The sequence below is a fragment of the Strix uralensis genome, chromosome 2 (genome assembly GCF_047716275.1).
Source record: "Strix uralensis isolate ZFMK-TIS-50842 chromosome 2, bStrUra1, whole genome shotgun sequence".
NCBI classification, from domain to species: domain Eukaryota; kingdom Metazoa; phylum Chordata; class Aves; order Strigiformes; family Strigidae; genus Strix; species Strix uralensis.
This window is the reverse complement of record NC_133973.1, coordinates 68,072,286-68,088,454: the sequence shown is the minus strand read 5'-3', so window position 1 is coordinate 68,088,454 and position 16,169 is coordinate 68,072,286. Positions and strand designations below refer to the sequence as shown.

General features: G+C 41.7%; 1 protein-coding gene across 5 annotated transcripts in view; it reads left to right on the top strand.

The window, feature by feature from the left end:
• The window catches only part of FHL2 (four and a half LIM domains 2), a 64,516-nt gene that overhangs the window by 34,599 nt on the left and 13,748 nt on the right, over positions 1-16,169 (top strand). For 4 of the 5 annotated variants that reach the window (XM_074859122.1, XM_074859121.1, XM_074859124.1 and 1 more), the window contains exon 2: positions 13,716-13,895. In XM_074859122.1, the coding sequence (XP_074715223.1) occupies positions 13,740-13,895 (156 nt within the window). In that variant the 5' untranslated portion in view covers positions 13,716-13,739. Of the gene's footprint in view, positions 1-2,240; positions 2,367-13,715; positions 13,896-16,169 lie in introns of those variants that run through there. The other variant, XM_074859123.1, reaches the window with a different exon arrangement.

Genomic DNA, 16,169 nt, shown 5'->3' with positions numbered 1-16,169 from the left:
TTGCAATTATGGAAAACACTTGTATTGTATTCCAGCAGGTCACATCAAAAAATCTCTGTCAGAGTTGCTGCAGTGGCTGTCAGTGGACAGATAGGGAAATGAAAATATAATGGAAATTGAAAAAATCAAATAGCACATTTGGAATATTTCATTTGCTTTAGAAATATTTGGAAATAAACTGACTCGGATAGCCCAAATTTAATCACCTTCAGGCCCATTTTTCTTCTTCACATGCACTTCTAAATCAGAGCTGAGGTAAGAACTCTAAGATGGAAATTAATCATTACTGTTGTCACTGTTCAATAGTTTAATCCAAAAGAAAGAAACATTATTATTATTGTTGTTGTTGTTATTATTATTATTATGCTGCACAAGAGTTTGACTGTCCTGAGCTCTATATTTACAGAGAGTGAAACTAAAGAACAGAAAGATACACTGTCTTGTCCAAGGGCATCTAGCGAGCCAGTGATGGGGCTGGAAACCCAACCAGCAGCTCTCCCAAGACACAGGTGCAGCTCCATGGTAGCTCAAGGGATCACAGAAAATCGCTCACTGGCTTAACTCATCTCCCAGTGCCAGTGCAAATGCAAGGGAGGAGCCAGGGACATGTGGCTGGGGAGTGCAGCAGCTTTGATTTAAATAAGCTTTAATTGCCATAGTATCAAACTCCTTAATCCCATACGTCCATGGTAGGTCCTCCAGGCCACAATGACTGTGTTTTGAAAATGCAACTGCAAAGGCTACAGCAACAGACGGATCAACCCATGGACATTGCTGGTCATGAAAGTAACTCACATCTGTAGAGTAACTCACTGTAAAGTGAGTTACTGTAAAGTAACTCACATCTGTATTGCTCCTTATAGAAGAACTACCAATGGCCTTTTTCCCACCATTTCGTTCTGTCTGAGCTTTTGTAGATTTTGAGTAGAGCTGAGACTGACATTTCATCCTCATTTCACATCTGACTACCATTTGGGTGCACAAGAGGACAGGAAGTACAGGTCAGGCTTCTGGCATAAGTTTGTTTTGCAGGAGAAACCCCTAGCCAACCCACGTGCACACCTACACCACCACCCAAACACCACCACCCAGTGCCCAACGCAAAAAGACTACTTTGCACCATCTGGATGCAAAACAAACAACAGCAACACCGCTCCAGGCTAAGGGCTTTACATTTTTATCCTCCTGGTTTCTCTTGAGGTTGAAAGCATTCAAATTAAAGCAGCTCCCCTTGGCAAGCACCAGTCATTACTGGAGTATTACCCTGAATTGCCTCCCCACCCTACCCCTCAAATGGCAGAGAGCAGACATCTCCCGTGCGCTTCTGATCCAAATTCTTCCCTCTGGGAGGTTTCCCAGGACCCTCACTGTTTTGATTAACAGAATGTGTTTCTGCTAGGATGGTTGATAGATGAAATTGGATTTTGTAGCAGAAAAATTAGTTCCTGGTTATAGGAGGATTAATGGCTCCCCCTCTCTTTAACATGTGCCCACTGGCAGGGCTCTCCGCTGGGTCCTGAGCATGTGTTGAGACAATCTGTTCCTTTGGCTTTCTTTTACACAGGGGTTTTTTTTTGTTTCATTAATTTCCCCTGTTTTTCTTCTTTTTCCTCCTTGCTATGGGGGAATTTGGAAAGAAAGAAGGGTGGAGAGAAACAAGAATGGGTTCTGAACACTCATAAAGAAATGCCTGCACACTTGCTCCTCAGAAGAATGTGCACCTCTCCATGAAGGAGAAGAGAGACAGCTTGTTTCACTCTTCTCTGGGCAAGGCACTAAGTTGCATCAGGCAAAACAGCCAAAGCAAATAAAGCCTCATACCAATTTTAACCAAATACTTTATTCTCTCAGCCAGGTGAAGAGCCTTACAAATGTTTGGATTTGAGTTGCTGTAAAACCTTTCCTTCTGTAAAGCACAATCCCTCAGATATAGCAAAGCTACATTATTAATAAGCATCAGGGGTTTAGAGAAACAAAGGCTGGAGGAGGGGAGGGGGAGCCTTATTTTAGGAAGGGGGCCAAGAAAGACAAGATGTTTAGGAGGGGGAAGTATCGACACCCTTGGAATAGAGAAAGTGTCGAATGCCAGCTGCAGAGAGCCTAAAAGAATGAGTGTCTCCGATGCTTTTGTCTCCTTATATGGTAAAATGATAGAGAGGGGTTTCACTAGGCTGGGGAAGGCAGCAGCCTCTTTCCACACAACACTGACTGCAGAGCTGAAATCAGAAGAGCTGCTCTTCGCAGGCAGTGGAAAGCCCTGGCTAGCTGTACAGCTCTCCTCTGCAAGCAGGCCGGTGTGCTCTTTACACATTTGTTAATGGATGTGACCCCCTGTCCCTGGTCCAGGAGGTGACATTAACTGCTCTGTAAGTAAATATCCCTTTTTACCCCCTTCCTTCCCACTACCCACAGAATATATCTTTGAAGGTGCTGCTTTAAACAAAGGGTGCAGAGAGGAGAAGGTTGTTTAATGCCCCAGTGGGTTGTTGGGTAAGGATGCAAGGAGAGAGATTGCCGGTCACCCTTTCTCTTGAGTACACAGTGAAGGGTGTGAAGAGGAGAAAAAGACAAATTTCTTATCAGAGCAATTACTGCTGCATGTCCGTCCATAAAGTGACACATCAGCAAGCTGATGATGCGCTGGATCATTTCATGTGTAACTATTTTTAATGACTGTATTGTGCTGCATGTGTAATCCACTGGGGAGGTGATAAAAAGTAGAAGCTGGGGTCTTAGAGTCCTTACACTTCTGTGCACACTCCTGCTGCCGAGCTCAACAAAGGAGTATTTTTGCACTATAGCAAGAGCAGATGCACATGAAACAAAGGTAGCCTTTCCTCTTTGCAGGCAAGCACTGTGGAGAGATTGTGTACGGGGAAAAACGGGGAACCATCAGCATCATATTTCTTCTTTTTACATGGAGAGAATAAATTAGAACGCAAATCCCAATTAATAGCTCTGAATTCCTTCTTCTTGTGCTTCTCTCTGCGTGCATGTGTGTGCAGCCACAATAACCCAGGTCCTTAATGTATGCTGTCTAACACGGATTTCTCTGTGTACATAATAAAGGAAATACTAACTTTCATTGTCTGCATTAATGGCTGTTCTAAACTTTCTACTTCTCTAAAGGGACACAGCTTTTATTCAGTTCACCAGATACCTGCATATTTCAGCTTTGCTGTGTACAGAGACACATAAATAGTCACAAGAAAGCAAACCTTATAAAATCTATATACCAGCAACAGTCAGTCAATCTGTTATTGTTACTCCCCTGACTCCTATCTAGAGGTACATTAACTAAGATTGCTGATTGACACTGAGATTGCCACAATCAGTAGCTATAACATTTATTGTTGACTATACATATTTGTACAACGTCTTAAATAAGAATTGTCCTAGAAGGGACCAACAGAAGGCTGTGTGTTATTAGATACACACATGCATCCAAATATGAAGGAATGTTATAACTAAGGTTACCATTTGGTTTCTGCTATGAACCCTATTTTCATCTGTTCATAAATTGATGGGACTCCCTGCTTTCTGGCTATAATCTTCTGTGCCTTTTATCAGCCAGATGGTAAACTTTGAAAATGATTGCTTCAGGCATTTGGATTTGGAAGGCAGAAAAAGAATCTATTTTTTATTTTATTTTATAAAAATTCTGTTTGTTTTCTGCCCCTGTACATAAAACTAGAAAAGGATGCACTCTAAAGGCTGTTCTGTCAAGAGAGCATATGTATATTCTTGACCACATTTGGAGAAAATTAAAAAAAAGCATATGAGGTACTACATTTACTGAAAACTCAGTTCCTAATGCTGCCATAGCGACACCACTGTATCCAAAACCTGACCAGAGCACCAACAAAACTATCTTTTACCCTAGTCATAACACAGATAAGGATCTTTGTCGTTTGAGTCAACACCTGCTTGAGGTGAGCAGGGCAGCTGAAAGGACACAAACTGCTATTGCTGAGAAATCATATTTGTGTAAGTTACCTGGTGTTCCCACCTGACATCTCCATCTGACTAGCAGATCTGAGGCTGGGGAATGGACCAGCTGTTGAGGTCTTTTGAGAAAGTTTAGAAGATCCCAAGATGGCAGAAGTGCTGGAGTAGAATACATTTATTTTTGGTTCTCATCATTCTGCCAAATATGCTCCCATGGGAATCAGCAGTGCTACATATGCAAGCACCAAGTATTCACTTCAAGGTGGTTGGGATTTATAGCAAAATATTACTAATTTTTGTGAGATCACTGTTTTCACATAGCAGCAGCTATACTGTGTCAAAGCTCCTGTTATGAAAACCATGTAATGGTGATTCCCAACTAAAGTACTCAGGTACAGATAAGGCCCTGTTTCCCACCTACAGTTTCTTAAGGAAGTTCAGGGAAGCCACTTCCCTGAAATCACATCTCTCCTGTCCATACAAACATCAGTGCTCCCAGTTGGCTCACCTTGCATTAGAAAAAAATCAGACAACTCCTTCAATCACACACAACACAGTCCTCCAGGATCCCATCATGCTTTAAACATCAGGAGCCAAAAAACCCCCAAAAAGTTGGTGACAAAGCACAACTCTGGCAATTGTAAAGGCTGGTGACAGTTTCTGCTGCACTGCACTGCAAATTCAAGCTTTCATCTCAAAAGAAAGGAATGAGGAGAGCTGTAAAGACTCCTCCAGAGTTTTGAGCCCTGAGCCCAAGAGCCAAGCAATGTTTTACCTGCTGTTGTACTCACCTCCTTGCCTCACCTCACAGCGGTCAGGACATTCAGAATTAAGGGAGGGTCAGATAAATGTTAACACCATCAGCCAGAAGAAATGGCTGTTTCTCCATAAAAATCAGGCTGAAAACTGAAGTAATGACTGTTGTTGCTGGCCAGCACGCTGCTACTCTTTTAAGGTCCCCACAGACTAGTTACATGCAGGTCTGAGGCTCATTCATGTTTCTCTGGCAGATAAATTGGTCCTGAGCATCTTCAGAGAAACTCTGGATGGTGTAGCATTGTAGGCAGTCACCTTCCCTCACTTGGGTACAGCTTCAGAGACTGGAGATCTCATAAATTGTGTTTTTATACTGATTAATTCTGATTGTGTAATTGTAATGTTTCATTTACATATGCACAGTTATTTGTGATGCAGATTCACACCAAGTGAGGGTATGAAATGGCAGGGTAATGACAGGTTTCATGGAAATAAATCTTGGATACATTGACAGACACTGAAGCATTAACGTTTCAACAATACTAATTAGCTAGAGAGAGAGAGAGTTTGATTAAAAACTACTAGAGGCTTCTTTTAAGGATGAACATCAAAATATTCATGCCAGGTGAAAAAGTTACAGTCCTAATATTGTTCCTTTTCACATAGCCTTTTATATTATATTGGATAATATTAACTAGGATGCTAAATGGCTACTGTACATATAGTAATATGCTGTAAGAGGAACGTAGGTGAGCATAACACTGACTTCAGAATATTAATTTCTCCCTTTCACAGCAAATTTTCAACTTTAAAGTTGAAAGAAGTCTGTATTATTACTTAGAATGGTTGCAAATATATCAACCAAAGCAGAGCAAGGACTAAGGTTGCACTTTTGGTGGTGGGAGGTAGAATGGTGCCAAGGTTCTAGACCCTTGGCAAGCACAGGCACAGGGATTCAAAACCCACCACTCTTTATTTCGTTTTGCATAACAGAAGTAACAAGTTGCATAAAACCATAATACCTGTAAGCATTTACCTAGCTCTATTTTGTCATTGCTCTGGAGCATTCTTGAAATTTAGACCAAAAGTATCTTCAGAGACCAGGATCCCACCTCTGATGAATTCCCACCCTCCATACTATGCCATGCACCTCTCCATGGTGGACCCAACATCTTCCTTCTTCAGTTGGAAAGGATCTTGCCTACAAAAACATTGCCTATGTTCATGTCCTCAGACTCTCTGTGTCTGTGCTGCTCCTGCATCTCTTATGCACCACAGGTACTTTGACTCAATGTTAATAGCTGATCTCTTTGCTCTGTGTGTCCAGTTTCTAGCCCCAAACCCCAGCAAAAAAATTGGACCAAACTGGTTTCACCTAGGTGTAATCGATCTATTTTGCTAAGATGTGCCCAACTGAACAGGTCCCTCTAATGTTTACGTAGCCTTTTGTCACATTTTGGAAAGCCAACGGCACAGCAGCTGTGCAGAGAAGTATGGATGCCTTGCAGCCTGAGGCATTCACTGCTACAGTAGTTTTATACGGCAGCTGAAAGACATATACTAACTGATCCTCCAAATCACCACATACACCAATTATCTTAGACAAAAAGGGGCTTTGTGGTCTTGCCTCTGTAAAGAGAACCAGACAGAGAGACCCAGAGCTGCTCTGCTAGAGGCCAGGACAAATAACAAAACATTCTTCCTCCATAGGGTCCTCCCAGTTTTGCTTCCATGCTTTCTAGAAAGAAGGAAACATAGAATATTTGGGACATTGTTCTGGTTTTGTGCCCTGGATTGTATTATGCGGGATTTCAAAAATATAGGAGAATTCCGAAATGTCACTGCACGGTAGCATGTGGCATTTTCTGGATATTTTTGTCTTGGGGTCTAATTTCTCCAGGATTATCAGTGTTCTTGTCAATAAGAGAAGCAATTATTTTCTGGAAAAACAAACGTCCATTGGAGTTTAGTAACTGCAGTCATTCAGTTTATACATTATTTCTGTAGGGTAGGGCCAGAGATAACAATTGGTTTTATTAATCTTATACTATTTTTCTCCTCTATCATTTTCTGTTATCTGCTTAAATGCCCTTGTTAGAAATATGAATTTCTATGTTTAAGTAAGATCAAGTATTTGATCTTTATCTTTGAATAAGCCATTGCTTATTCTTCAAGAGAAAGAAGACAGCAGTTTCAAAAGGCTTTAAAACAGAAAATAAGAGCAAGCCTTTCCGCTTGAACTGTGCTCTTCCTTGCTATGGTAGATTTAAGAGTCATGCTCCATGTTATTTCAATAGGCTCCTTTTGTAATTGAAATGTATGCAGGAATGCTGGTAAGACCGTACATCCTCCAGTCATTTCAATATCAACCTCAGATAAACACAGTGTAAATTGTGTGGGGTGCATTTTCAAAGTGTCAGTGCTCAGTTCTTCTGTGGCCTCTGTAGTTACTACCACTGATGCTTGCTCTACCACTGCGTTGGGGCGGCTCTAAACTGGAGCAGATCCTTATTACTGCCAAACACAACAAACCACACAGAAACCACAACTGGAGCAGTCCCTCTCCACTGCTATAATGGGGATTACTTTAGCCAGGCACATGAGAAACCTTACCACACGAGAAACATTTTCTAGGGTTTGGGGCTTTTTTAATTATTAATATTATGTTAAGGAAAACAATCTTAAATAGTAGACTATCCACTTTCCAATTTGTGCCAGGCTAACTGTGCAATCCAGACAGGAACCAGGTATGCTTTGGTTATCTGCACATGTTAATGCAGTCCGTCTGCTCAGAAAATTGCTCTAAAGTACTTAAAAAGACACTGGAATGTTATACCATAGGCAAAATAAGTCAGCCATGCACAAGGAAGCTGAGTTGCTGGAAAAACCTGTGATTCTGAAGAATGTTTTAAGGTAACTTTAAAAAGTCCATTGAAAACTAAACATTTTTTAAATAGCTTTTAATATTTAGCATGTATACGGAAAGCCCTAAGTGGGATATTTAGGAGAAGATTTCTTTACTTGTGTTTGATTTTTACTGGGTTTTATTACCATATTATGTTCAAATATCAAACCAAGTTTTCCTGGCTTTTTCCAGGGAGCTTCTAGGAGATCTATGAATATATAGTCTGAGCTTAAAACCTTCAGAAGCAGCAATGATCACCTCAGTAATTAGGTACTTCTAATATCCTAACCTTGATGTGGACACTGGTAAAGCAGTCTGGGCTTGTTAACAGGGCTGTTCTGGGAGAGCAATGACATATCATAAGGGCCTTGACTTCTTGAAGACAGGGTGCCAAATTCTTCCAGTGGGCTTTCTACAGGATTGCTCTTCCATAGCAGCAGCAAGAGAAAAAGGCTTCTGCTTTCTTCTCAACTTAAAAATTTAAAAGAGAAAGAGTGCAGCCACATCTGTCTCAGCATCCCTATCTCATTTACAAGTGTAGTATAAACCCCAGATCATGGGATACAGGGTCACCCAACAACTTGTTCCCTACAGTAATCATGCCTCCCCTTTTTAAGGACCTACACAAAGATGCTGGTATGAACAAGAGTCATAGTGATAAGCTTCAGTGTGTCAATAATCTTGCAAATATATTCTCCTTTTCCTCTCTTTACTCAAGAAATGCACCTTCACACAGCGGTACCCCAGTAGCCACTGGCAGGGACAGAGGGCCTATGGAAGGGAAGAGTGGATGGCTGGCCTTGCTGCAGGATGAGCTGAGCATCACCTGCCTCTCAGCACCTGGTTAGCTTTTGCATTGGTCATCTTTAGCATAAGGAAGTGAATGTCCCTCTGTGGCCCATGGAGGGAGGCTTGGCTGTTCTGCATCAGCTGGCTTGGCTTTCCATGGCCAGGAGCCTGCTGCAGGAGGGTCAGAGATGCAAGCAACTCCAAGAGGCAATACCCGCCCTATGTCCAGCAAGACCTCCAAGCACTCAGGTTCCTGTTGTTCTCCCTCTGCTCTGTCATAACAGTGTCTGCAGGCACTCATCCCATGAAGCAGAGCGTAAGAAAAAAAGAAAGTGGACTACCACCCCTTGATGTGTTTTAGTAAATCTAAACACACAAGACCGCTTTGGGTGTCCATAGTGTGCATCCACACCAGCTAACTTCCACACCCTTAAGTTCAGGTGGATTCTGAAAAGTAACTTTTTCTTCCCCTCTTGTCAGTGATGCCAGCAAATGGTCATTTCTTCTTTTCCTAAAGTAAATTAAAAAGAAATAAAATTAGCTTTCCTCACTCTCCCCTTGCACGGCATTATGGCCTGGTTTGGAAAAATGATTAGCTCTTAGACAGGTGGCTTGCAGTTGCTGCAACGAGATGATAGATAATGAATGTGGCAATAGCTGCTAAGTTACAGGAAAATAATCACCTCTTGCCAGGAAGACCAGCATAGTTTGAACTGCTAGTTCATAGTTGCAAAGAATATCATAAATCTTTGCATTTAACCTTTGGAACATTAACATAAATTGTTTCCAAATGCTCTAGACCTGCATGGCTTATGTCACTGCAGTTGCCAGACACAAATCTTCCTTTCTCAAGGGAAGGATAATAAACAGATAGAGAATTCTCCATGTGCACAGTTCTTCTGGAAAAGAAGTCAGGTGGGAGAAACGTGTATATCTTGGAGGAAGATGGGTGTCTCGGAAGACCTTTTGTTTCCTGCACACGTGGCAACAGAACATCCTGCTCCAGGGGCACAGGTAGACTCCCAGCCCTATAAACCTCACTGAGGTCAATAGCAAGTCCCCCTTTGGCATCTATGGGGGCTTAATTCTGTGTCTCCAGATACTGTTACAACAAGAGATCAGAGCTTCACTTTGCTGGATAAACTAAACAACCCCTACATTTTTTAGACACTTTCCCTTGGCTTCTTTCTCTCTCCTGTGCACGTGCATCTGTACCTCTCAGTGTTCAACGCCTCCTAAGAGGGGTTGAAATAAGAGATGAACAGAACATCTCTTACTAGGCGTGCAGACATAGTTGAAAAGCAGGCAAGGTCTGGGGCAGCTAGTCCCCTTTTCCAGTAGTCAATAGGGTCATGGGACGGGGAAACACTGGATGATTTCTTAATGACATTATGACCCCTAATTTTTATGAGATAATATGATAACTTTAACAATTACTGCTAGTAAAATGAGACTGAGCAAACAGGAGAAGAAGAGGGAAGAAGCATAGCTTTTAAGTCAGCCTACTGACTTTTTGGTAATTTTCATGCCAATTCTTACTTCCTGGAAGACACAATGTGGGTAGTGCTAACATTTGGCATAAGCTGTAACTTCTCTTCTGGGCATGCAGTGGGAAGCTCTTTTCCTTTTGGAGATGTACTTGTTATGTCTAATGTTGTAGGAGGGAGACTGCATGGCAGAAAAATCAATTCCTCCTTCATGATAATGTTGAGAGCAATCTGAAAAAGCATAAGTATAAAGTGACTACTGCAATAAAATCTAAAGATCTCATTGTACCGCAAAGAGGTATAATAAAGATGAGCTTCTGGCCCACAAAGCTTTACAGTCAATAAGTATCAAACACAGGAGGGAGAAATAGATCAGTGGCAAGGAGGTTGAACTGCAATTTGTGTCCATCCACAACTGTGAAAATCTTTTGTTTTTTTCATAAAGCCCAAAGCAGTGCATAAAATCTGCACTAAGCTAAGCACGATGACAGGAACCAATGGACTGGCAAGGTAGAGGACCACGTGCACCAAGTAACAGGCAAAAACATTGTTCGGTATGATTTCACATTTCTTGTTTGTAAGACAACAGTGAAATTATTTGTTTGACATTACTGCTAATTCCTCGGTAGACAGGTCCCATGATTACATTTAATTTCTTCTTTCCAGAGAAGAAAATAACCCGTTAAATATCCTCAAACTATCACTAGTAGATCGTGAGATCCAATCCAAGGCCCAGATCTAAACAACCTGGAATTTGGGATGTTTCACCCTGAATTCCAGCTTTCTGAATGAAACCACATGAACCTAACTTTAAGAGATATTAAATCTGAAATTAGTGCCAGATCTAATGAAAGATTCACGCAACTAAAACCAAAATGCATATCTTGGAAACTTTCCTTTCTTGTCTTTTAATTTCTCAGATCTCTGGAGTTGTGCCTTCATCCCCATCCAGAGCTGCCCCTTCAGTGTCTTCACAGAGCAAAGTTCACCCCCAAATCTCTTTGGGACATAGAAATCAGGTCTGCCTGTCCCTGCACAGGCCAAGGGGGACAATCCACTGTGACAATCTTAGAGCACTTCTAACAAAACTAGATCCCTTTCAGGATAGGGAGGAAAATGTAATTTTCTAAAATACTGCAGTGACTATTCTATTAAATTATGCTTGCCTCTGCTCCTGTGAAAAGCACCCAGAAAATAATACAACACTCAAGAAGAAACCTCCTGTGACCAAGAGACTGGAACATCCACCTCCAAGTCCTTCTTCCTGTCACAAACCACTTCTATATTTTACATTTAGCAACTTTGGATGAAGGACAGAAATGGTATAAAACTGTAAAGGAATCACATTTTATGTTTTTTGCTTTTACACATCTTGACTGCAGAGAAGTTTTTCACTCTTTGGTATCACACATCTACTTCTAATTCAGGGCTAGAAAGAATTAATTCTGAAGAAAGGTGAAATATGCAAGTACACAAATGGTTCCTGCTCACACTATAACTTAGTAATAATGCAAATTAACTGTGCAACCAAATCTTATCATTTGGAAAAAATACCTAATAAAGTCTGGTAAAAAGTACAGATTTCTGTCCTAAACACAGCTACCTCTCCTCTCAGACTCAGTCGTACATGTATGCACCAGTATATACTGGTCTGACTCCGTTCATTTTGCTTGAAGGAAATTAAGTCCTCTCTAGTTCTTTCATGAGAAGTACAAATGTATTAAGTAGGTGGGGGGTATAAACAGGCTCAAAATGGAGAGGAAAATAAATCCACAATCACTTTGTAAATGTTGCGGTAAAGACTGCACCTCTGCTTCAAGAGCAGACTGACTTGCTGGAAGTGGTTATTAAGGAAAGTTCACTCTGTACCGGTGCCGTTCTCCTCCCTTACACTTTCATTGCTAGCCACTGCTGTTGGAGGTGGGCTACAGGGGAGCTCTGGGTAGTCATTGCATTCCTCTCTCCAGCATAGGTCTTCTGACTTTCTGACTTTTTGTTATCAGTCCTTATGATCGTCCCTACTCCTTAAGGACCAAAAGCACCTAACCTGACATACTCCTAGCTCTCCTTTGGGATAAGGAAGTTAATTAGTTCCTAGAGCATATGTAGGGCCAAAACAGCTGGACTGCTACTCCTTCTGGGTTGTCCATAGCACAGATGACTAGCTGTAAGGATTTTTCTTCCAAGCATGTTTTGGAGTTTGGTAGTTTGTCTTTCTTCTTTAGTAGTTACTAGGAGTTCGAAAGACTTCTGAGCAGCTGAGACATCACTTACCTACTTTACACACATATGAAAGCACTCACCCCTTAGTCTGTGCTAAACACCACACAATTCAGCAATTGAGAGAGCATGAAGAAAAAAGTTTTCTAGCCATCAAAACAAACTTTGCCCTAAAACTTTAATCAAACCCCAGCTATGAGGAATAAAGGGTAATAATAAAAACTAAAACCCTGGAGGAGAACTCGGGATTTCAGAATCCCCTAAGGGTGACTCCTACCACCAGAAGGAGAGGACAAACTCCAGAATCAAGCAACCTCTGCCAAGAACACTAAGCAAGTAACAACCTTTTTTTTTAAAAACTGAGAGCTGAAGTTGGCAAAAGAGCTGCAGCTGCTGTAAATGTCACTTTTGTGTGAAAGACAGAGGTAGCCACTTAAGCCATTAGTACCCAAAACATTTAAGGCTTTATAGATCAAATGTGGCTTAAAAAGGAGATCAGGCCTGGCAGGCAGTGAAGATCATGCAGTCCTGGTTGAACGTGCTTTCCGCCTGGGAAATTCCCCTTCCTAAGCAGGCAGCTATGCCCTGCTCTAGCTGTAACTTCCAAACAGATTTCAGGTGCAACACACACTGCAAGCCTCAGGTTAAGAAAGAAGATGATGACTCCAATGAAACCCAAAATAAATTGTCCCAGGCAATAACGAACATTCATGGAAGTAATCAAAGGCATTTGTGTCATTGTTGCTTATGTGTGCATCCAGAAAATGCTGAAGACATAATAAGACTTCAGGAGCAAACAGCAGTTGTCCCTAATTCAGACAAGCTGAAACATCACTTGCAGTTCCTTCTACTTGCTTCCCCCCAACCGTAATCATTGTTTGACATTTGCCTGAACCCGGGTAGTTAGCTCTCATTTGTGTCCCAATACGCTACAGCTGCTGGATAACTCATTCAGCTGCATCAGAGAAGAAGCAGATACACAATCATTGACCCCACATCTCCTGCTGTTAACAGGGCCCGTAATCCCATGCACAAGTGGAGATGGAGGGTTGGTGTCTCACTGCAGGGCAATGATGGCCAGACATTGGCTCACTGAGATTATAGAAAAGGAAGGAGCAGAAGAACATAACAGTGATGCCCAATAGTGTGTGCATGACTAAAGTTTACTAGCAATGCAAACCTTCATCTTTCTTTATGAAGGAGACGTTGCTCCTTCTGAAGATTAGCCGGATCATCAATGTACTGGATCAATGTACTTGGATCCCTCTATCCCCAACAGAGACAGCTTCTTGCTTTGGACCTATTGCTCAAAACCCATTCACAAATCCCATGTAAATTCTTTAAACTCAGGATTTACTCCTCTCTCTTATCTCCAACACTAGCTCTGGTCAAAGACAGGTCAGTGGATGGCTAAAGTAGATGGGCTACTGTCATTACCCAGCACTGCAAAGTTTATAGTTCAGTTTCTTCCTATTGTGTTGATTTATCTGACTGAAAGTTGAATTAAAATTGTGATACAATGTGATAAACCAGAACTGATAAACCATTCTTGGGGGATTGGGCCAACTGTAGTTCAGTCTGACATGTGCCTATTTCTGTCTTTGTGACAGGATAGCTGGGCTCCAGACACCAACATGACTGAACGCTTTGACTGCCACTACTGCAAAGAGTCCCTCTTTGGTAAGAAGTACATCCTGAGGGAGGACAGCCCCTACTGTGTGAAATGCTATGAAAACCTTTATTCCAACACCTGCGAGGAATGCAAAAAACCTATTGGTGCTGACTGCAAGGTATGCCAGATTTGTGTCTTGTTACAGAAATCTTGAAAGAGTAGCCTGAACGCATAGCTCTGAGACATGGTACTATCACCTGGAAGGATACAGGAGTCCAGCTTAATGGCTACCTAGGGGTTTCTTTTGGTAGGAGATCATGCTTTCTGGACCCCTGTATCTGCTTTTCACCGTTTAATTTGGCAAACCCTCTTTTACCAAGCTTGTTAATAGAAATGGAAGAACAACCCTCTCTTCCCATAAGGCATAGAATAACAGAATGGTTTGTGTTGAAAGGGACCTTAAAGATCATCTAGTTCCAACCCCCCTGCCATGGGCAGGGACACCTTCCACTAGACCAGGTTGCTCAAAGCCCCATCCAACCTGGTCTTGAACACTGCCAGGGAGGGGGCAGCCACAGCTTCTCTGGGCAACATGTTCCAGTGTCTCACCACCCTCACAGCAAATAATTTCTTCCTTATATCTAATCTAAATCTACCCTCTTGCAGTTTAAAACCATTACGCCTCATCCTATCACTACATTCCCCGATAAAAAGTCCCTCCCCTTGTAGGCCTCCTTTAAGTACTGCAAGGCCGCTATAAGGTCTCCCTGGAACCTTCTCTTCTCCAGGCTGAACAACCCCAAATCTCTCAGTCTTTCCTCACAGGTTGGTGCTCCAAACCCCTGATCATCTTTATGACTCTCCTCTGGAACCACTCAAGTAGGTCCATATCCTTCTTATATTGGGGGCCCCAGAGCTGAACACAGTACTCCAGGTGGGGTCTTACAAAAGATGATCTGATGTTAGAAAGAATCTCTAGCTCATTAGGAGAGCCCAACTGTCCTTAGAGCCAGCTGGGATCTGAAAAGGTGGCAGAAGCCCATCTTGCCTACCTTTGGGTCAGAAGAAAGTAACACACTGCTGGCTTTGCAGTGACCAGAACTCAGTTGTCATCAAGAAACAAGACACACTCAAGAAAATCTGCCAACTCGTGGACCACAAAAATCTGGCTAATGCTAACCCAAGTAGTAAGTCAGTTAGAGCACAGAATAATTAGCCTTTTAAATACAGAATGATGATAGTGGAGTCTAACTAAAGGTTGCAAAGGACAGAGCAGAGGCTTTGCTTGCTTGAGCTATGCACTGCTGTACCACATGGAAACATCTACCTGATACAAATAATGTGTGACCACCTGCATTTCTCTTAAGTTAACCAAAACAACTGGAGTTCATGCCAGTTTCACTCTTACTGAATGAAGACAGATGATATTTCAGCCATCCAGTGAAGTGTCTGTTGGACTGCTACAGACGGACTTCATCCAATAGGCACCCTCCTTTGCATAAAATTGACCTGTTCAAAGTTGGCCAAGAGTTTCACTGACAGGTTTGGACTAGAACAGTGATTTGCATTGCACGGCCACAGGATCCTTAACTGCTATGAGGAGGTCTGACAATTGATTTCCTACGTTGATGGTCCATTCCTCTAGAGGCACCAACTAGTTCCTATTACTGATACTACCACTCTATCACTAGTTCAGAGATATAAAACTATATGCTTTCTCAGATTGGGAAAAAGAAATGTCTCATACCTTCCAAACTGATCTATTCCACCCTATTGGCAAATCAGAAGGAAAGCCCTTTTCAGAAGCCTTAAAAAGGTGAGAATGTTTCACTATCGTGACAGGGAACTGGCAATAATCTGTAAGAAGGTATAAAACGCCAGCTTTCCTACAGCTCATAAATATTCAGATTAGAGAAGAGATACAGCTGGCCTGACCTGAAAAAGCAAAATATTTCTGCCCCATTCCAGAATGTGCTTTTGTTTTAAGGTCTCTTTCTAATCCCCTGAGAAGATATTTCCATGTGTTGATATTCAAGAATTTAAAAACTTGGACTGGCTTCAACAAATCTCGGACAAAGTATTCGGGAATTAATCAGGCTGAACTTTTCAACCCAGATTTATGGATTTAGGGAGTGTGGTTGTTATCCGATATACTGCTCTTCTGTACTTTTAAGCAATACACACTCTAATAGCAGATAGAAAAATAGCCCCTAATTGTCTGCAATGTAAGAATATTTTATATATATAAAGAACCAGAACTACATGTGGAAAACACAACTGTAAGATAGTAAATAGAGATTTCTTAGCTATAAAGTGTACCAGAAACAAACATGTCCTTTTTCATTTCTGTGACTGCTGTTTGTGCCTGTCCATGCTTTATGTTGCAGCTTTTGAACTTGTTGGCCAAATTTAACTAAATTTAGACAGATGGATAAAAGCTGCAAGCTTAAAT